The 21,687-nt window shown below is 40.1% G+C and overlaps 3 protein-coding genes across 3 annotated transcripts; all 3 read right to left on the bottom strand.

Annotated features, from left to right (window-relative positions):
- Positions 1–53: 53 nt before the first annotated feature.
- LOC139921116 (diacylglycerol O-acyltransferase 1-like) lies at positions 54–4,968 on the bottom strand. The gene is made up of 5 exons (XM_071911275.2): positions 4,934–4,968; positions 4,780–4,845; positions 4,587–4,674; positions 4,399–4,461; positions 54–566 (listed from the first exon to the last, which is right to left on the bottom strand). Exons 3-5 carry the CDS (start codon positions 4,647–4,649, stop codon positions 396–398), a joined length of 297 nt encoding a protein of 98 aa, XP_071767376.1. The 5' UTR covers positions 4,650–4,674; positions 4,780–4,845; positions 4,934–4,968; the 3' UTR covers positions 54–395.
- Positions 4,969–7,688: 2,720 nt separating this feature from the next.
- Positions 7,689–15,979, bottom strand: LOC139921117 (diacylglycerol O-acyltransferase 1-like). Its single transcript, XM_071911277.2, has 8 exons — positions 15,843–15,979; positions 15,050–15,137; positions 10,371–10,411; positions 9,891–9,976; positions 9,078–9,130; positions 8,881–8,986; positions 8,036–8,140; positions 7,689–7,801 (listed from the first exon to the last, which is right to left on the bottom strand). The coding sequence occupies exons 1-8, from the start codon at positions 15,977–15,979 to the stop codon at positions 7,689–7,691; spliced, it is 729 nt and encodes a 242-aa protein (XP_071767378.1).
- Positions 15,980–18,033: 2,054 nt separating this feature from the next.
- Positions 18,034–21,521, bottom strand: polr2c (RNA polymerase II subunit C). Its single transcript, XM_071911255.2, has 9 exons — positions 21,371–21,521; positions 20,586–20,635; positions 20,117–20,185; positions 19,964–20,016; positions 19,639–19,767; positions 19,413–19,464; positions 19,114–19,282; positions 18,938–19,012; positions 18,034–18,720 (listed from the first exon to the last, which is right to left on the bottom strand). Exons 1-9 carry the CDS (start codon positions 21,454–21,456, stop codon positions 18,576–18,578), a joined length of 828 nt encoding a protein of 275 aa, XP_071767356.1. The 5' UTR covers positions 21,457–21,521; the 3' UTR covers positions 18,034–18,575.
- Positions 21,522–21,687: the final 166 nt, after the last annotated feature.

Genomic DNA, 21,687 nt, shown 5'->3' on the forward strand with positions numbered 1-21,687 from the left:
ATTGAACTTTTATTTATTACATCGTATCGTGGTTGTATCGAATCGTGAACCTTGTATCGCGTATCGAATCGTATCGTGAGATGAGCACAGTCAAAAGTATAATTTCGTGGCGTCAGTGGCATCTGTTCCAAATGAAAAGTCTTCTCTAGTATGGAATGGGTGCAGTAATTACTGTTCAGTCTTCATAAGCTATTGCTGAACTGGGTAAAGGTCCGGGGAGATAGCTCCAAGGTTTTGCAGGCATCAAAGGAAGGTCCTTGGAGAGACGTGAGCCTGGGATCACAGCCAAATCCTCTTGATCCAATGTTAGATGGATAGGACTTTCTTTCTTCATCACTGAGGCTGCCGTTGTGTGTCTATGGCTACAGGAAAACAGTCCGCTGGGAAGACAGTGGTCAGGATGGCGGCGAGGAAGACGACTGATGATGCCGTTGATGAAGGCCGATGTAGTGGTCGTGAAAGTAGGTGGTCACGGCTAGAGGAGGCCCCAGCAGCAGACACAGCCACACTAAGCCGTTGCCGTAGTTCCCCTGGAAATAGCATCCGAGGAAAACAGCAACCAGGATCTAGGAGGAGAGACACAGTGTTAGTTAATGGAATACAGTAAGATTTTGGCAGATTGTCCCACTGATAGTATGAGTTTATATCCAATGATCACTAGACCAAGCAGAATAACATCACACTGTGCCACTCTAATAGATAATATATTTACAAATATTACGGAAGACAATACAGTGAGCGGGCTTCTAATGAATGACATCAGTGACCATTTGCCAGTTTTTGTGATCTATGACTGTGATGATGGGAAGGATAAGGATGTCAATAAATTTAAATACAGGCGAGTGAGAACGGAGGAATCCATGAGTGCATTTAGAGATGAATTACTAACACAAAACTGGAAAAGAGTATATGAAGAAGATGATACTGACAAAGCCTATGAAACATTTCTAAAAATATTCAAATCATTATATGACAAAAACTGTCCAATAAAACAGTACAACAGAAAGCAAAATTATACAGATAGGCCGTGGATCACAAAGGGACTACAAAATGCCTGCAAAAAAAAAAAACCCTATATAGAGAATTCATAAAATATAGAACTATAGATGCAGAAAATAAATATAAAAACTATAAAAATAAGTTAACTAATATTATGAGGATATGCAAGAAGGAATATTATAATAAAATATTAGAGAATAATAAAAACAACATCAAGGGCATATGGAGTGCATTAAATAGCATTATTAGAAATGGATCAACAAACACAAGTTACCCTCAGTATTTTATTGATAATGATAAGACTATAAACAATAAGAATGATGTGGTTAATGGGTTTAACAATTTTTTTGTAAATGTGGGACCAAAATTGGCAGAAGAAATCAATGGCCCACAGCCAGAAGAGGGGGGGGGGGGCTGTTGATGTTTATGGGGATAGAAATCCAAGCTCTTTTTCTAAGAGCAGTAGAAGAACAGGAAATTATCAATATTGTTAGTAAGTGTAAGAATAAAACGTCTACTGACTGGAATGAAATTAATATGACACTAGTCAAGAAAGTCATTGACGGCATTGTAAAACCACTAACTTACATTTGTAACTTGTCCTTCAAAACGGGCACATTTCCAGGTAAAATGAAAATTGCTAAAGTTATCCCATTATATAAAGCTGGGGATAGACATCACTTTATTAATTACAGGCCTGTGTCCTTACTTTCCCAGTTCTCTAAGGTATTGGAAAAACTATTCATTGAAAGGTTAGACAGTTTTATTGAGAAGCATAAATTGTTGAATGACAGTCAATATGGATTCAGAACAAACAGATCAACATCTATGGCATTAATTGAGCTAATAGAAGAAATAACTAGTTGTATAGAAAAAAAGAAGTATGCAGTGGGAGTATTTATAGATTTAAAAAATGCATTTGATACCACTGATCATGATATATTACTCAATAAAATGGAAAGGTATGGTATCAGAGGGGTTGTGCTGAATTGGTTGAAAAGCTATATAGGAAATAGGCAACAATTTGTACAGATAGGTGACTACAAATCAACATGTATGGATATTACTTGTGGAGTCCCACAGGGGTCAGTATTAGGCCCGAAATTGTTTATTTTGTACATAAATGACATATGCAGGGTATCAAAGATACTGAAATGTGTTTTATTTGCGGACGATACCAATATTTTTTGTTCTGGGGAGAATTTGCAGCAGCTTTTGGAGGTGGTTACGGCAGAAATGAGTAAATTAAAACGGTGGTTTGACATAAACAAGTTATCATTAAATTTGAACAAAACCAAACTTATGCTATTTGGAAATCGTAAAATAAACACACACGTACAAGTGCTGATAGATAATGTTAATATAGAAAGAGTATATGAAAATAAATTTCTGGGTGTGATATTAGACCACATATAAAATATGTGCGAGCAAAGATGGCAAGGAGTGTTGCAGTTCTGGGAAAAACAAGGCACATTCTGGATCATAAAGCGTTGCACACTCTGTATTGTTCACTTGTATTACCGTATCTGAATTACTGTGTGGAGGTGTGGGGTAACACCTACAAAAGCACCTTACACTCATTATGTATACTACAAAAAAGAGCCATAAGGATAGTAAACAATGTAGGATATCATGAACACACTAACATGCTATTTTTAAAGACACATGCTGTGAAATTCATGGATCTGGTGGAACTTAAGACTGCACAAATAATGTACAAAGCAAGAAATAATTTACTTCCTGGCAACATACAAAAAATGTTCTTAGACAGAGAGGGGGGCCATAACTTAAGAGGAAAACTGAATCTGAAAAAACGTGTTCGTACCAATCTTAAGAGTATGTGTATTACAATTTGTGGGGTGACTTTGTGGAATGGTCTTGATGTAGAACTCAAGCAGAGTAAGAATATCAAACAGTTTAAGAAGATGTACAAAAAAGTGATTTTCGCGAGGTACAGGGATGAGGAAGGGGCCTTGTTTGTCTCAAGAATGCGACGCTCGCTGATGATGATGTTATTGTTTTTTTTGTTTTTTTTTGTTTTGTTTTGGGGTTTTTTCTTTTTTTATTTGTTTTCTCTCTGTGAGTGTTGGGACATGCCGGATGGGCACCTACAAGTTGATTATGTATAAAGAGGATGAACATAGAGTATGTATGTATAAAGATGATGAACATAGAAGTAATTATTTAAGTTGTGTATGATGGACACTGGGGTGGATAGTTGGACTATAAACAGTAAGTTCATTGATTAAGCTTAGCAAAGGGGTAGGATATATATCTATAGATATATATATCTATATATATATAGATATATATATATATTTATATATATTTTTTTGTTTTTTAACATGTTCGAAATAAATCTATTCTATTCTATTCTATCCTATTCTATTCTATTCTATTCTATCCTTAGATCATTTTTGATAAATTCCAATACAGCTTTCGTCAGCAACACTCCACTGAACCCCCCCTCCTCAGGGTCATCAACGATATTTTAAAGAGTAACTAAACCCAAAACCCAAATCTGTGTAAATCCTGACATCTAGTGGTAAAAAGCATGCACTCATGTCACTCTATAGAAGGTGACGTCACCTGGCACCAAAGATCAGCCAATAGCAGATGGCAATTTCAATAGCATGCTTTTTAGATAAGGTGAGTAGGTCGCACATCCAGATTTTTTGCAGGTGCATCGGAACAAACAGACAATGCAGCAAAAGGAGGATCCCACACATTGCTCTTGCAAAAACAATATATATATATACTGAAACACCATTATATATATATAATGGTGTTTCAGTCCTTACAGACATTCACCAGAGTTTTTGAAACTCTAATGAATATTGTTGTTTTTGTAAGAGCAGTGTGCGGGATCCTCCTTTTGCTGCAGTAGCATACTTTTTACCATTAGATGTCAACATAGTGTATGCTAAAGTGTTAGCATGGAGCCTGCTATCACTTAACATAGTGTATGCTAAAGTGTTATGATGATTTTGGTGTCTATAGGTGCCTACTTGTCATCATCACATGTAAGTTGCCCAATGGAACAATCTCCCAAAAACTTGGTGTATTCCTTTAAAGACTAACCAGAAGTGAGTGGAGAGAGAAAACACTGCAAGTGCCATCAATTAGTAATTACATAAATTAGGATTTTAATGTTTGAAAAGTCTGTTCATCCATTTTTAAATTCTATACCCCTAAAATATTCAATATCTCTAAAATGTTGAGGATCCAGGAAATAAAAGTGTCACCTTTTTGTCAATGAAGAACGTAAATTACATATTATCCTGTAAAAAGTACTGGAGACACTTTTTTTTCAAAGGCTGAATATCTAATTTTGGATTGAAACATTTCATTTGTCAGCTTGCATGGCAGTGGCAGTGAAATACTGTGTAATATTCTCACCTCAAATACCATCATGAGGAAGATCCACAGACGACAACTACGTAGAGGTAGAGCGATCACATACTGTGTAGAATAGAGGGCAAAAAACATCACAGCAAATTAGTAGTGCTTTGCTATGTTCTTATTAGACCAAACCCTAGAACTTTGAAATGTTTTCACGTTTGCTTCATGCAGTAGCAGTCCTGTACCTCACAAAGAACAGCAGACATCAGGAAGACCAGTAACTCTGCTCGCGATGGGGACACATTCATCTCCACCAGCAGTGTGTATACATGTCTTCATATGAGTGAGGAAAGACATATGAGAGATGAAAGTGTAAGGTAGAAAAAGATTATTGAGTGAAAAACTGAGGCATATTTCAGCACCGACAGACTACAATACCTGTGACACCATTTCTGAAAGGGAATGTTCCAATTCTTCCAGAAAGTTATCAGAGTTGTAGCATTCCTGTGTAAATGACAGATTAACGATGATGAGACAATATTGTACAACACAAAGTAGAGAAATTATGCTGTGCAATACCGAGGTGACTCACTGACCACCAGTCTCCGTAGAAATGCCGGTCGCCGAAGCGTAGGAGTTCGGCACAGAAGTTCAGGTAGGAGTGAGACAGAAAGAAGAACAGGAGCCACAGGAAATGAGTCGGTGCCTGTGAAGACAATTGAGCTTGTTCACACGGCGGCCATTTTGAACACTCGAGGTAGGAAGATTGGCATATACTAGCGTTACTTCAACACATGAGTGAGGAGTGAAGATAGAGCTAACACATAGCAAATTAGCTAGCAATCTCGGGAACAACGCCCACAACGACTGCTTGAAGTTAGCAGGGAAGTTAGTTGGCTAGCTTACTAGCTAGTACGCTACTAGCTTCATTTGTTTCAGTGTGGAATGTTTTTCAGTGGGGAATCTGTGAAATGTTAAGTGTTTGTATGATGTATCTTGGTACACAACAGTAGGACAGAGCTGGGCTGTACTTTGTTCTTCCAGGTAGAGTTTCCCACCCGAACGTTCAAAATGGCCGCCGTGTAAATAAGGTCAATGTACTAAACTTTGAGAAGCTGAGATGCCTTCAGTCTGCTGCATTACTTTCTGTCCTGTCCCACCATAACAGAATGCCTTTGAATGTTTTATCTAAAAAGTGCATAAACCAACATCATCATCCATCATCTTCTACATCTTCGTCATAATCATCTTCTGGGACCAGTTTCCCAAATGCATCTCAGACATTACAGTTGCTTGCATTGGCTTACCAAAGTGTATCAATGACATGCAATAACATCAACACTTTGATATTTCTGGGAAAATATCAAACTTATTTATCTAAAGTCAATGGAATGAACTGTACTGCAAACAATACTACAAAACCAAATCACTCACCACAAGTCCTACCAAGTGCTCCACTCTCAGAGTGACGTCCATATTCTGTGTATCATAAAAAAAGAAGTCAATCCCACAAGTATGGAACCTGTTTTTCACTCTAATATTAATGATAGGAGGCATTATGCATCACTCACAGAGAATGAGGTTTCTGACCTCTGGAAGATGGGCTCAATCCACTGACAGGAAAACAAAGGCACAGACGGCAATAAGAGCGTTCAATATGAATGTAGTAAACACATAGATTCAACAAATAAGATTCATGCAAACATTCATGATAACATTTCATAGAACCTAATCAAATTGAATAATATTATATTGTATTATGACACTGTACTCTTGTCATAATATACTATACCATACTGTCTGTAATAACACAGTATGTCGTAATACTATGACAAACTACACTATGGCATGCTATACTATGACATACTATACTATGACATATTATACTATGGCATTCTATACTATGACATACTGCACTATGACATACTATACTATGACATACTGCACTATGGCATTCTATACTATGACATACTGCACTATGACATACTATACTATGACATACTGCACTATGGCATTCTATACTATGACATACTGCACTATGACATACTATACTATGACATACTGCACTATGACATACTGCACTATGACATACTATACTATGACATACTGCACTATGGCATTCTATACTATGACATACTGCACTATGGCATTCTATACTATGACATACTGCACTATGACATACTATACTATGACATACTGCACTATGGCATTCTATACTATGACATACCGCAGTATGACATACTATACTATGGCATTCTATACTATGACACTGCACTATGACATACTATACTACGGCATTTTATACTATGACTCACTGCACTATAGTATTCTATACTATGACACTGCACTATGACATACTATACTACGGCATTCTATACTATGACATATTACACTATACTACATTATAACATACTATGATAACTATGATATACTGCACTATACAACACAATGCCCAAGCACATTAACCACCCACCTGCTGCACGATTCCAACCATGATCTGGATAAGGATTACCTGAAGGTAGGAGAAGCCATGATTAACAAGCTGCAGTGTTTTCCATACACTTAAGACTTCTATGTGGCAACCAACTACAACGTCAGGAAAGGCCCATCACAAATAGATCCCCTGATCACCCTGTCTTTCACCACCACAAATAACCACAGAACCTCCAAGAGCCTTGAGACGCTGCATTATAAATCATTTAGGCATGCAGACAATAATGATACATAGTAATTGAGTTAACCTTATCCATTTCATTTGGCCAGATTGGCAAAACAATATTCCACCAACAGACCACAGCAATTGTCCCCTTCTAAAGCTGTATCAGCAAAGTTTTAGAGCAATGCAGAGTTGTATTTTGTCAACAGTACAAAGCATTTGTGAACAGCCTGTCTATTACATCAGAGGATAACTGATTGTGACTGCTGTATCCACTGGGGATTGGGAGTGTCTTGAAACTCCAAAAAGAGGGGGAGGGTTGTTCCAAAACAGAATACAGGCCAGAAAGTGAGTTTTGAAAGCCAGAAATCTCAGTTCCTGGCGAATCATTGAGGTATTGGTATTGATCAACAACCAATACAGATATATTATGGTTATTTTGTGCTATGGAACACTAAAAATCTGTCTTTTCCACAGAAGAAAGGACAGGTTTGGGTACTATATATCTCTGACATGTTCTCTATCTGTGACATCTGACATCAAGATTGCAATATTTGAAAACAATTAAGAGTGTAAACACATTTTTTTGTGTGTGATGCTTTTGTTCAGCCAGTTACGTTATCCACACTGATTTTGTGCCAAACCCCACCCCTACTGAAACTAACACTGTCCATCTTCATGACAGTGTTGTTCAGCTCACCATTTCCAGCAGCCTGTGCAGTAGCTTGTTGATGCGAACCTTGGGAGTACGGGGGAAGTGTCTCTGGTAGCACAGAGTGGGGGCCAGGAGGAAATAGTAAAGGTCTGAGAAAGCAAAGGACAGTGTCACAGAGGACAAACTGTACAACCGTTGTGGTTCCTTTACAGAAGTCATAAAGTATGACCTTATAAATGACAAGCAGCTTCACCTTGTAAACTCAGATGCTCGTCACAGGCTTTTGGCACATGCGATACATTCTTGTCGGTCTCTGAAAACATACAAACACACATAATTAATGTTTTTTTTTGGATCAGTGGAACCTCTGGTGGTAGATGTACCTGTGTCAGTTGAATGAGCCTGCCGGTACCATCGGTTAGTTTCCTGGTATGAATAGAGCTTCAGGCCCAGAACGGTGTAGGACCACAGAGAGAAGAACGCTCCACCTGGTGGACAATAAAGACAGAAACGACCCAGCAGTGATACAACAGCATTGACAGTACAGTGAGCTCCACAAGGACTTGGACAAGGACACATTTTTTTTTATGTTTAGCGTAATATAATTTTCAAGGCTACACTAAAGTTGGCTGGGTTTTTGGCTTTGGAACAACTCCGCCTGAAGAGCATCTTATTTTACATCACCTCTTAAAAACTATTTTTATAGACTGGCTTCTATGTGATATCTTTTATCCTTCTGCTTTTTAGTGTTATTTTTACCCAGGATTCTTATCTTTTATGCTTTCTTGTTTTTGCTTTATTTTATGAGTGCGATGTTTGCTTTTATTTGCTTTTTAAAGCAAGTCAAATTTGAAGAAGTGCTATCCAAATACAATGTATTATTATTAAAGAGTACAACAGGTGGTGACGTCACCTGGCACCAAAGATCAGCCAATAGCAGATGGCAATTTAAGTAGCATACTCTTTACCATTTGAGTCTTCACACAGATTTGGGTTTGGGGTTTAGTTCCTCTTTAAAGCTGATAGCCTTGTACTTTAATCTTTTACTGCTTCATTTCATATCCATACTAACAAACTATGGAGCGAGATAATAATAATAATAATAATAATAACTTTATTTGTATAGCACTTTTCTAAAAACAATGTTTACAAAGTGCTTTACACACAATAAAACCAGATCCAGAGATGCATGTAAATATAATTCCGCTGCACTTTATGTAGCATTTACCTGTTGATATAGTCGGGTCATGCAGAATGACAGCAGCGGGAAACAGCATGAGCAAGCCCAGATTTCCTAGATGTAAACGTTGGCCGATGGTGGGGGACAACAGACGCTAGAATAGAACAGAATAGAATACGACTACATTTACCAAATCAGAGCAACCTTTAGCAAAAATAAAATATAAAAAACTGAATTAGTCTCACCTTTTCCTGAGACCTCTCGAGAAGCAAAGCTGTGAGGACAAACATGTTGGCAGCTGGAAGAAACAGAGAGGTTTTGTTCACCCTCAACAACAGATAAAGTCCATTCCCAGACAAGAAAACCAAGCTGCTCTCATTCACTGTTGCAATAAACTTTCTTTTGCAGTGTTTGTCACTCAGTGTAACACTGACTTGTGTCCCTGAGTTGTATGTATGGACTTTTATATATTATATTCTGTAGAGCAGTGATTCTCAAATTTTTCATATCAAGGACCCCTAATTTAGTCCACATTAGGGCCACAGACCCCCATTTGATAAAATTTTGTCTTTTGAACCCAAATCTGAGAATATTTTTATTGTCAGATATGATTTTGTCCAGAATTCTAAGACTATCTGTACTGTAGGTAGAGAGATAACAGTGAAACTATGATCAAAACAGTAATTCTTCTACATTCTCTAATTGTGTTCACTTCTTGTAAATGAAATAATGCTGAAGTTTAACAATTCATCAATTTGCTGGGGACTCTCTGGAACGCCCTCAAGGACCCCTGGTGGTCCCCGGACCCCACGTTGAGAACCACTGCTGTAGACAACGCGCGTTATACACACGCACAATATATGCTGTAAATTCACTCTTCAATTGTTAATACCCCTATTTACCTTATTCTTATTTATATTCTACCTTTCCTTGCTGTATTTCCTTTGCTGCTGCAGCGACCCGATTTCCCCAAAGGATCAGCACAGTTTCATCTTACATCATTGTATCTCATCAGGTTGCTGTTGTTGCTGCAGTTCTATCCGAGCTGAGTTTCTCACCCAGTATGAGCTTGACAGACGGCCAGTTGTAGTTGTCCTCCACCAGATGCTCCAACACCTTCTTCACATCGATCAAAAAGCCGTGTCTGCTCAGAGGAGGAACAACAACAGAGAGAGACAAAGTCAAGTTAACATTATATGTGTAGAAAAAAAGCGAGATCCAAGGCACTCCAAAAACAGCATTGTATCAGTCTCCTTTACCCTGATAAAGAATGATTTGGACAATTTTTGACTTAAAATTATGACTATCCAAACAGAATAAAGGCTTCTTATCGTATTATTACATGCCTTGGATCTCTCTTTTATCCACATGACTGCTAGAAGACCCTTTTCTTATCCAAAGAGCCCCCAACCCCATAGTCTATAACACTAGAAGCTAAGAAGCATTGCATGTGGAGATCTAACAACAACCCATGCCTAATCTAATTGAAAAGAGAAATGCATATGTGTGTGTGTTTGTGTGTGTGTGTCTATACTCACTGTATGAAGTTCTCCAAGAACAAGTGAGCATGCGTCAAGACCTGAAAATCAGACAGTAAAACAGCAGTCAGTCAGTAAATGTGATGACATGTGAGGAAAGTCTCTCCCTGATTACTGAAACAGTTGAGAGACAACACCTTGCCTAAAGAGTTTTGTTTGTATTGCTTTTAGTTTTTTTCCTGGGTTTCAGAAAGCCAAATTTAAGACTGTTTAAGACTTTTTTTTAATGCTGCTTGGAATTGCATTTCAGACCAATTTAAACACCAAAATAAAACAAGAAAAAGCTGGCAAAACAGACGGTTTCTGATTGAACACAGAGCTTAAATTTACAGTTTTAGCCTTTAATTCAAGACTTTTTTTTTTTTTTTTAAACACTTTATTTATAGATTTTCAGTTTACAAAAAGAAAACAAACATTGACAGCATAGAACATCAACCCCCCCACCCACCCCAAGGCCGCAGACAATTCCTGACATGTACATTGTTAAGCAGTGTTTAGAATAGGAACATAGTACAACATTGTGCATCAATGAATCCAACTGGCTATCTCATGTGTATGTAAATGTGTAAGAGAAGATGACATCAAGTGAAGGGTATGCTTTCGACAAATTCCATAAAGGGGACCCAGGTTTTAATATATCTATCCCGGGAGTTCTTTCGATTATATCTCAACTTCTCTAATGGAATCATAGAGAGTACTTCCTTAACCCATTGATTAAACGAGGGAGGTGTCACTGATTTCCATTGCGGAAGAATTAGCCTCCGGGCCAGCAGCGTTACAAATGCTGTAACGTTTGCCTGGAGAGCAGTAAGTTGTTCTTCTGACGGAGACACCCCAAAGACAGCAATAATGGGGCTAGGATCTACTGTCCCACCACAAATGTAGGAGATTGCATCGAAAATCCTCGCCCAGAAGTTACTTAGTGAAGTGCACGACCAGAACATGTGACCTAACGTAGCTGGACTGTGGCGACATCTCGGGCACTCAGGGTTGGTGCCAGGGTATATTTTGGCCAATTTCTCATTCGAATAGTGCAACCGATGTACAACTTTGAATTGAATGAGACCATGTCTTACGCAGAAAGAGGTGGTATGTCTACGTTGTAAACTACGTTGCCACGTCTCATCAGAGAGTATAACATCCAAGTCCTCCTCCCATGCCAGTTTAACAATATCCCGTGAGGGGGGGCTGATGTCTTGTATTGTTTTATAGATTTTAGACACCCTCCCTTTCCCATAAGGGTCAAATTCCAGTATAGCGTCTATTGCATTTTTAGGTGATAAGGAAGGAAATGGGAAGTGTTTCTTAGCAAAACTACGCACCTGCAAGTATCTGAAAAAATGGTTCTTCGGAATATTGTAATCTTTCTGCAGTGTTTCAAATGGAACAAATGTTCCTTTAACAAAGAGGTCACCAAAGAATACCAACCCATTCCTATGCCATGTTTTGAAAGCAGTGTCAATTTGGGACGGAGGGAACAGGTGGTTGTCTACTAACGGGAGGAAAATGTTTGCCTGGTTGAAGCGAAAATGTTTCCTGAATTGAAACCATATTTTAAGGGAGTTTTTAACAACTGGGCTCAGGCTTTGGAGACTTAAACTGACAGGTAAAGAACAACTTAGGATAGAAATAGGTGAAGGTAACGAATTGGATATAAGTTCCATAGAGGCCCATGTTGGTCCCTGTTTGGTTTTATACATTGAAATCCAGTAATTCAGCTTAGAAATGTTGGCTGCCCAGTAGTAAAATAAGAAATTAGGCAAACCCAGCCCCCCTGTGCATTTGGGCATCTCTAAGCAGGCTCTTTTGATTCGCGGGGTGGAGTTGCCCCAGATGAAGGTAGTAATATGGCTATGCAATTGTTTAAACCAGGACTTGGTTAGTAAAATGGGGATCATTTGGAATAAATATAAGAAACGTGGCAGTATTGTCATCTTGACTGTGTTTACCCGGCCTGCCAATGTGATAGGGAGCGCTGACCATCTTTGGAAGTCCTGTTTAGTGCGGTCTAATAGCAGTTTGAAGTTGTGGTCATAAAGGTCCTTGTACAATCGTGTGACATTTATACCCAGATAAGTGAAGGATTGATGTTCTAGTTTGAAGGGAAAGCTGCTGTAATCGATGGATGTTGCCAGTTGGTTTATGGGAAAAAGCAAACTTTTGGATAAATTTAATTTGTAGCCAGATAGTCTCCCAAACTGTTGTAATGTGTATATGAGCTCAGGAATTGATTCTGTTGGGTTAGATATGTACAGTAAGAGGTCGTCTGCGTATAGCGATACCTTGTGTGTTATTTGGTGTCTAATGACACCTGCAATGCTCTGTTGCATTCTCAGGGCTACGGCAAGTGGTTCAATGGCTAGGTCGAATAAAAACGGTGAAAGGCAGCATCCCTGCCGAGTCCCTCTGTGCAGTATAAAATAATTGGATCTGATAGAGTTTGTGCGCACTGAAGCTGTCGGCAAGGTATACAATATTTTAATCCATGAAGTGAAAGATGGACCAAACCCGAATCTATCCAGTACCATGAATAAATAATTCCACTCGACCCGGTCGAAAGCTTTCTCTGCATCGAGAGAGAGTACGACCTCTGGCTGACAGGTTGAGTGGGAGGAGTAGAGTATATTGAACAACCGTCGCATATTATAGAATGACTGCCTCCCTGGTATGAAACCTGTTTGGTCGGGATCGATGATGTTAGGTATCACCGTTTCAAGGCGATGTGACAACACCTTAGTGAGGATTTTGTAATCGCAACACAAGAGGCTGATAGGGCGGTAGGATCCACAGTCTAGGGGATCCTTGTCTTTCTTCAATAGTACTGATATAGTCGCCTGGGCCATAGTGGGAGGTAACTTCCCTTCAGAGATAATTTAATTAAACAGCAAGCACAGAAAGGGTGTTAATTTGGACGAGAATAATTTATAAAATTCCGTAGGGAATCCGTCTGGACCAGGCGTCTTCCCACTCTGCATGGAACTTATTGCCTGTATTATTTCTTCATTTGTTATGGGGGCATCAAGGATGGTTTGATCTTCCTTGTTAATTTTTGGTAATTCTAGGCCATCTAGAAATGTTTGGATTTCAGCAGTATTTGAGGAGGCTTGTGATGTGTAAAGTTTGGCATAATATGACTTGAATTGGTCATTTATGATTTGGGGATGTGTGGAGGTTGAGTCTGGTGAAATGCGGATTTCAGGGATTGCGCTGCGTGCCGCTGCTTGTCTGAGTTGATGGCACAGTAATTTTCCTGCCTTTTCACCGTGTTCATAATATGATTGCTTTGTTTTAAGTACCAACTGTTCCGTTTGTTTTATGGAGAGGTTATCAAATTCTGTTTGCAACAATAGCCGTTCTTTAAGAAGTCCAGGTGTAGAGTCATGGGCTAGCCTGTTGTCAATATCCAATATCTGCTGGGTTAGTTCCGTAAGGCGCTTAGTTCGTTCTTTTTTCCTGTGAGCTGCATATGAAATGGTCTGTCCCCTGAGGTAGGCTTTGAGTGACTCCCATATGATAGTATATGACATTCCAGGGGTGTTATTGACCTCCAAATAGAAGTCGATTTGGTCAGAGATTAGCTTTTTGAATGAATTATGTGTTAGTAATAGTGGGTCAAGTTGCCAAGAACGCTGAGGAATGGGACTGTTTGGAAATGACATATCTAGTTGGACGGGGCAGTGGTCGGAGATCACTATGCTATGATATTGGCAGTTAGTTACAAAGGAAATGGTCCTGTGGTCAATCAAGTAGAAGTCAATTCTTGAGTATGAAAGGTGAACTGGCGAGTAGAATGAAAACTGTCTGGTAGTGGGATTGGAGTGTCTCCAAGGATCGAACAACTTGTAGGATTGCATGAACGACAAAATCGATGCACCCGATTTGGACACAGTTTTGTTTTGTCTGGGATTAGATCTATCTAGCGCTGGCTGTAGTGTACAGTTGAAGTCTCCCCCTAATATTAGCAGGTGTGAGTTAAGATCGGGAAGTTTTCCTATGAGGCGAGAGAAAAATTGAGGGTTGTCCCAGTTGGGGCCATAAAGATTGACAAGTACAACTAGATTGCCATATAGCTTTCCTGATACAATTACAAACCGGCCATTATTATCTGGTATTACACTTATTGGCGTAAATGAAACACCTTTCCTTATTAGTATTGCTGCCCCCCTAGATCTATCTCCATAGTTGGAGTGGAATATCTGTTCAATCCAGCCTTTCTTTAGCTTGGTGTGCTCACTGTTTCGGAGATGGGTCTCCTGAAGATACATGATGTCTGGACCCAGTGACTTTAGGTGTGTGAAAACCCTGCTGCGCTTAATAGGATGTTGGATCCCCTTAATGTTCCAACTAATGAATCTAATTGAGCCTAAGCCCGGAGTGTTAGCCATTGTCTTAATATATTGTTAAAAGATACAATTGTATAGCCAGTTGGATGGTTGCAGGTAAAATATAGGTCCCTATCATGATAGAAAATGTTGAAAAGAGTGTACAGACATGTAATTGTTTCTAGGCAAAAAATACAAACAAAAATATTAATTCAAGACTTTTTAAAGGACCTGCAGATCCTGTCTATTCCTTTTTTTTTTCCTCAAGTGTCAGTGAATGTTTGATAGGAATTGCTAAAAACAGTGATGAAAATCTGTTCCAAAAACCCCCCCGATACGATGAGAGGAGAGACCCACCAGGAGGATGATGATCCAGTTGAGGATGCCTCTGTAGCCCGTGAAGCTACTGTTGGAGCTCAGCAAGGAGTCCTGGACCCGGTGGCAACTGGACAGACAGTCATCATCATCATCATCATCATCATCATCATCATCATCCTCATCTTCATGTGTCCTATGTCTTTTTCCCCTCCTATCTAAACAACCTAAAGGAATCGTTTTTCTCCACCTGGTCCACTTTTGCTTTTCTTTTCCCACTACGAAGGGATTACCCATGTGTATAGTATGTAATGTTCCTCAAACTGCTATGCATTGATTGGTCAAAAATCCTATGCATTGATTAGTTGGATGTTGGAGGGTTTAGCACAAAGCTCCTGCAGATAGATCTACATCTCTGTTGATCCTTAAGAAAGTCCTCAAGCATTGTTTTTACATTTGGAAAGACATGCACACTGTTTATGGTCTATTTTGGTCTTGGTCTTGAATAGGACTTGATCTGCTCTGGTCTTGTTCTTGACTTGAACTTGACTGGACCTGGTCTTGGAATTGGCTTGGACTTGACTAAGGTGGTGGTTCTTTCCCCATCTCCACCCCTAAGGATCCAGCCACTAAGAGAAATAAATATATGTCAGTGGAGTGCACAGCTTACTGACGTAATGTTACACGATTTCTGGGTAATGAAGTCCTTCAAACTCTCAAAAAATCCACATCGTTATCTCTCGCTGCCACTAGGGGCCGCCAAAGTGCAAAGTTGCCTAGAAAATGGAAAATTCCCCATTATGATCAAGAGACTGAGGCAGCAGTTAGAGCTTACCAGAGCAGAGCTGCATAGGGATGCTGCTGCTCACTGGGTGGACCAGCAGCAGAACTGGGAGTAGTAGTGGGGTAGAGGCCTGCGTTGTCTTCTTCAGCCGAGGAAGAGGAGCAGACAGAGGAGAACCTCTTCCTCATCGCGGCCATCTCCAAACCGAGGTTCTCTGGACTAGCAGCTAGTCCACAGGAGAACAACTGGAAAGCTCAGAGATGGTTGGATCCACATTCTTGTGAAAGAAAAGCAGAAATAGACCTGTTACACTTTAGTGTCCAATATCACATTCATATAAATAAATGAAATGTTCCCAATGAATAACATGTACTTATAGGTTACCAAAAAATAATAATAAATAAATAAAAATTGGGGGATTAAATTTAGTAGATTTCGAAACATCTTTCTCAACATTTTCTGATGTAGCCTATAACTGTGTATGAAATTTGTTTTTATTTAAATAACCAGCTCGTTAACGTTAGTAATTGTTTGATGAGGTGACAGTGTGGTTTGTAATCTGGTGTAGGATGCTGGTGTTATAATATGTCTACAGCACTATGCGCAGATCAGTACATCATTCACATGCAACGCAGCATCCTCATTAGCCCCAACACCTTCAGTTTTCTCAGCTGGAGAGAAAGTCAAACCAAACTCCATTCAAAAATATGGCAGTTTTATATTGCCTTGCTTATCGGCGTAGGTACCCACCTCATAAGTCTTGACTTAGGCATTTCCTTAATCGTACAGGTCCACTGGTAAATTCGGCGTGCATGTTATCCGCCAAGCAGCTCTTTATTCAATACAATTTCAACTTTAAGAATTGGTTCGCCTGTTATTCCCGCGGTCTTCTTCCACCAAAATACTCCATCGTGGGCGGTAGAGCAGTGTGAGCCAATTATAAAAATTGAGATTTTTTTGCAATAAAGTACTGCTTGGTGGATAAAATGTAAACCGAATTGAAAAGCGGCTGCTATCGATTCAGAGCAGGTATTGAATCATTTTTATCCAGTAACAATTGTCGATAAGCAAGGAAACGTTATTAAATTACACGAATTTTGAATGGTGTTCGGCGTGACATTCGCGCCATACAACAGAACACGGCACAGAGATACGCACCTTTTCATCCCCCGCAAAAGAACCACAGTATCCCGTCTGGTAGGTAGGGCCGCCCCATCAAATCACACTTACATCCCACAACATCCATATTGCTCTCTGTACATATTCGTCAGTGCAGTGGTGCAATTTTAACCTCAGATTATATTAATTCTGTCGTTAGGAATGCGATGGCATCCGTATCAAGCTAGCTAGAATAAAAAGTAGCGCTTCTGATACGTACTTTCAAAATAAAAGCCCAATTGACAAACATTTTATTGCAGTTACAAGTGAATATAAAAAGTATATTTGAGGGGGAATCTGTAGCATCATTTTCGTGTTTTGTATCATACTATTTTTTTTATGTTTGTTTCATTTTAGGCGTCATTTGATACTGTTTCCAAAGGGTGTCAGTGCACATAAAATTTGTAAGAGTAATGTTGTGCTTTTATTTTGAAGGCCAATCACCTAACTTCTGGTATTATCCTGGCTGTAGTTGTCCAGTTTGACGGTCACCCACACTGGCTGTAAAAGGGAGGATGATGAATACAAAAAAATCCTTGAAGGAAGGTCTTTTACAGAGTGCAGTTCCTTCCTTTCTCCACCCAGCAGCCTGTCATTTTATTACATACAGTATGTCATATTAATAATATGACATACAGTATATAGGCCTTGTTCACTCACACTAGTAATAAATAACTCTACAGCTCTCAACAATGTCAAACCTAGACTTAGGACTTGTGTGATGAACCAAACTGTTAGTTCATGCCATTATCTCCGCAAAACAGTGTTTCTTCATCCCGCTTTCCCTCTTTTAACATGCACATTACCATATTCTGCACCAGGACTGCTTTATATTCCATAGGTTATTTATGAAGTTTGCTGTTTTTGTACTCATCTTGTTGTTTTGATATCATTTGGTTTCCTTCACTCGTCTTTGTCATCTCTTTTGGGGGTGAGTTGTTTTTATAAGCCCTTTAGAATTAACCCTCAACCGCAGCTTGTACTGTTTCCTCTTTTTTCAATATACATATAAAACAAATTTAAAAAAATCTTGCACACTTTTTAAACTTGGAATGAAAAGGAAATTCATAAAAACGACAAAGAATTTCTTGAAAATGGATTTATTGTAAAAGAGAACATTTAACAAAATAATAATCTAATAGTTTTACATGTTTCACTGACAGCAGCAAAATGAAATTCATAACAGCTTGAGACAAATAAAAGAAAGGGCCAAACAACAGATTATCAGCAGAGGCCATTGGGACCAAGTGCTCTGTCCTGCTAGTTGTATATTACAGAGTTAGTTCATTGCAACAACACACCGAATGTTACAATGAATCAGTGCTGGTCTAGGATCAACTTTACCCTTCAGGTCATAATAGTAATTGAGATAGAATTAAATTTGATGTCATTTTGTATATGGAAATCTTGATTCTTTAAACACCCCACAGGGTCAGTGAAGTGTCATCAGCAATGCTACTGTGGCTCATGGATCCAAAGACCAGCATTTGCGAAGGATCTACTTGATTCAGTGAACGGAGGCCAATTTATGGCCATGCGACCTGACCGGCGATCCTAGATCAGCACTCTGGTGGTAACAGGTGTTCGGTGAGGACGGGGCCCTGGGTGAAAAAGACGGGACGGCCCTCAGTTGATGGTGAGGACGTCGCTCTGGATCTCGTGGCTCAGCTGCGTCTGCAGGTCGCTCAGCTTCTTCTTGAGGACGGCCAGCGCCGACATGACGATGGTCTCCGGCCGCAGGGAGCCGCAAGACTCCACGTTGTAGTAGAACCTGCCAGGGGGGGGGAGGAGGGGAGGGGGAGAGGTCAAAGGTCAAAGATGAGTGGCGTTGGTAAAACTGTATTTGAAGTGTAAATTGCCCATTAGGAGCAGAGATTAACTTTTCTTACAATATAATCATCAGGCAAACAGCAGAAAATTACATTCAATTTAATACCATGTCATTAACTATACATTTTCCCCATGCATGAAGCAGATTCTTTCCTCACCTTTCTGGTTTTCCGTTGGGGTCGTAGGGAGCCTGGACCTCGTCCTCCTCGATCTCTGAGTATTCGCTCTTCGGCCTGGGAATCAGACAGAAAACTCACTAAAATATCATGTTCAGGGACTGCGAGGCTTTCTATATTAGTCGTCATTTTAAAAGAAGTGCTAAAGCGGCACGCACCACTCCTCGGGCCGCGGGTAGACGGTGTGTCTCAGCGCGTTGTCCGGGTCGTACTCGAAGGACACGCCCGCCGTGGGGTTCCACTTGGCGTGCTCCTTGCCGAAGCCCTTCTTGGCGTAGGCCCTCAGCCGCAGCTCCTGGCCCTTGCGGAGCTTCACCACCAAAATGTCTGACGTGTGTTAGCGAATGATAGGAGAAGTAGGTACAGAGAGGGCGAAGGAGCGATAAAAGAAAGAGTTAAACCAGTGTTTATTTGAAAAAGAAAAACACACACAAGAAAATAAGGGTGTTGAACTTACCGTCCTGTTCGACGTAGTCGTTGGGGTCGTTGTCTCGACTCCTGGAGGTCACCTGGAGAACACAAAGAAAACAAGGTCAGCTCTTTTCTGGTGGTGTAATAATGATATGAATGAAACTGATTTTCCTGTTGACTGCAATACTTTGAATATACAAGGGATACACAAGACAAGTGAGATCTTTCAACTGGGGGCAGAGATTCCCTGTCCTACGCAGGGAAGGACTCACCGGGATGACTCTGGGGTTGTTGGACAAGAGGTCACGCGAGGTGACATGGCGCGTCTGGTCCTCCGTGCACCGGACGTCCAGCGTCAGCTCGACAGAACACTCCGGACAGAAATCATCGCAGGTGCAGTCCTGGAGGAGGAGGATCAGATGGAGACGGAGGGAAGGGGGTAAAAAATGAGGACTCTCCTCCAGCAAACGCAGCTAAAGCTACCAGGAACTAACTGAGCATGAATGTGTGCACACTACTACTAATACTACTACTATCAATGCCTGATATCTCACTGATAACTGTGATCAATTATGACTGAGGTGACGGTATACTTGCCCTGGAATACTGCATTTTGTCCACGATGTCGTCGCTGGTGAGAGGTATGAGGCCTGAGAACACACAAAACACCAACGTTGCTTCAGCAGGATTCAGAGGGATCCTGATTATATTCCAGCAGGTCAAATACAGAAGCCGTGCTGTGGTACATACCGACTCTGTGGGCGATGAACTCGTCATGAAGTACAGACGAGTTGGCGTCAATCTGGATCCAGTCGATAGCTGGAAGTGAAGTGACACAGGTGAAGTCAGTAAGGGGCTGCTCTCCAAAAACTGGGCTTCATCAACCGCGGTCATACCAAACTCACAGACTCTTAAAGATCCTTGTTCATTCATTCATTGTCATCTTTACAAGCATGATGATGCTGTACCATTCGTTCAGTTTGTTCATTTGTTCAGTTGCTAGTGCATGAGTTAGGAACTCCCTTGCTGTATTGGACTGAACAAACCATGTAGCCCAAACTAATTTTTTACAAAGGTGAATCAAATGGACTGGTACTGAATTGATTCCCTATCGTCAGACAGCCAGAACTACTACTTTGTGCCATAAAGCAATCCAGCAGATTTCCCTCCAAATCCTTTAACTGTTGTCCAGTGTGTGAAAGTGTGAAATGTCGCCTACCTATCGTGGCAACCTCTGACATGAAGACCCGTCGGATGGAGTTTGCGACCCTGGAGAGGACACAACAATATATTGATAGAGCTATTCAACAAGACAAGTCAATTTCAACAGCCATTAATGCTGCTGACTGTGATACACATAACTGCAGATTAAATCACTTTTTGAAGGTTAAGCGTCAGGTGTTTACAGGTGCACACTGCTTCACTCATAGTCCAATGTGACTACAGGTTTCTGGAAGTTACATTTAAGAGTTTTTGAGACTTTTTTAAATACCATTTTCACTTGGAATTAAGACTATCTTTAAGGCAGAATAACCCTGAAAGGTAAACAAAACAAGTTAGGTCAGTGCACTGCGACATTTCACCTGCGACGTATCCAAGAAAGGCAACATTCAACTGAATTTACGACGTATTTAGATAGTACTTAAGATAATTCACGTGTGTTTATAACATGTAGATATTTAACTGCGAACATTTCAAGATTTTTTGAGCAACTGCAGATAATCCTGTGCCTTCGTAATACAGTGCTGTATGTTTTCGTCTGGAGTCCCAGTAATGTACGTTACAGCTTACACTCAAGTGTATACACTACACAGAGTGCAATATTTTACGTTTCAGAAAAAGTCCTAGCTGCATAAGTGCTGGATAATTCATTGCTCGTGCAGTTAATTAATTTAGCTATATCCTCGTCACATCACCGTGTGTTTTGGTACAGAGGAGAGTAATGGCTGCTCTCTCCTAAAGCTACCGGTGAGTTGTTGAATAGACAACAGACTGAATACTCACGCCAAATCAGTGTTTTCAATGACAAACTTCACATTCTCGTCTGTCAGTTCTGTGATTTTCACCGTCGGTTGGTTAGCATACGGCATTATTGAAGACAAATAAGTAGAATAAAGTACGTGGTAAAATTGTCCACACTCCACTACCGCGACTTCGACTTGAAGGCCTCCAGGGTAATATTTACCGACCGATGATTGGTCAGAAAATGTACATGCAATCAGTGATTGGCCACGATGCAATAGGAGGCGGGTCTTTATTTAATATCCGGGTCGCGGTTTACCTAGAAAGGCATTTCAAAATAAAAGCGCCGAATCTTATGA

The sequence above is a fragment of the Centroberyx gerrardi genome, chromosome 4 (genome assembly GCF_048128805.1).
Source record: "Centroberyx gerrardi isolate f3 chromosome 4, fCenGer3.hap1.cur.20231027, whole genome shotgun sequence".
In the NCBI taxonomy this organism is placed as follows: Eukaryota; Metazoa; Chordata; class Actinopteri; order Beryciformes; family Berycidae; genus Centroberyx; species Centroberyx gerrardi.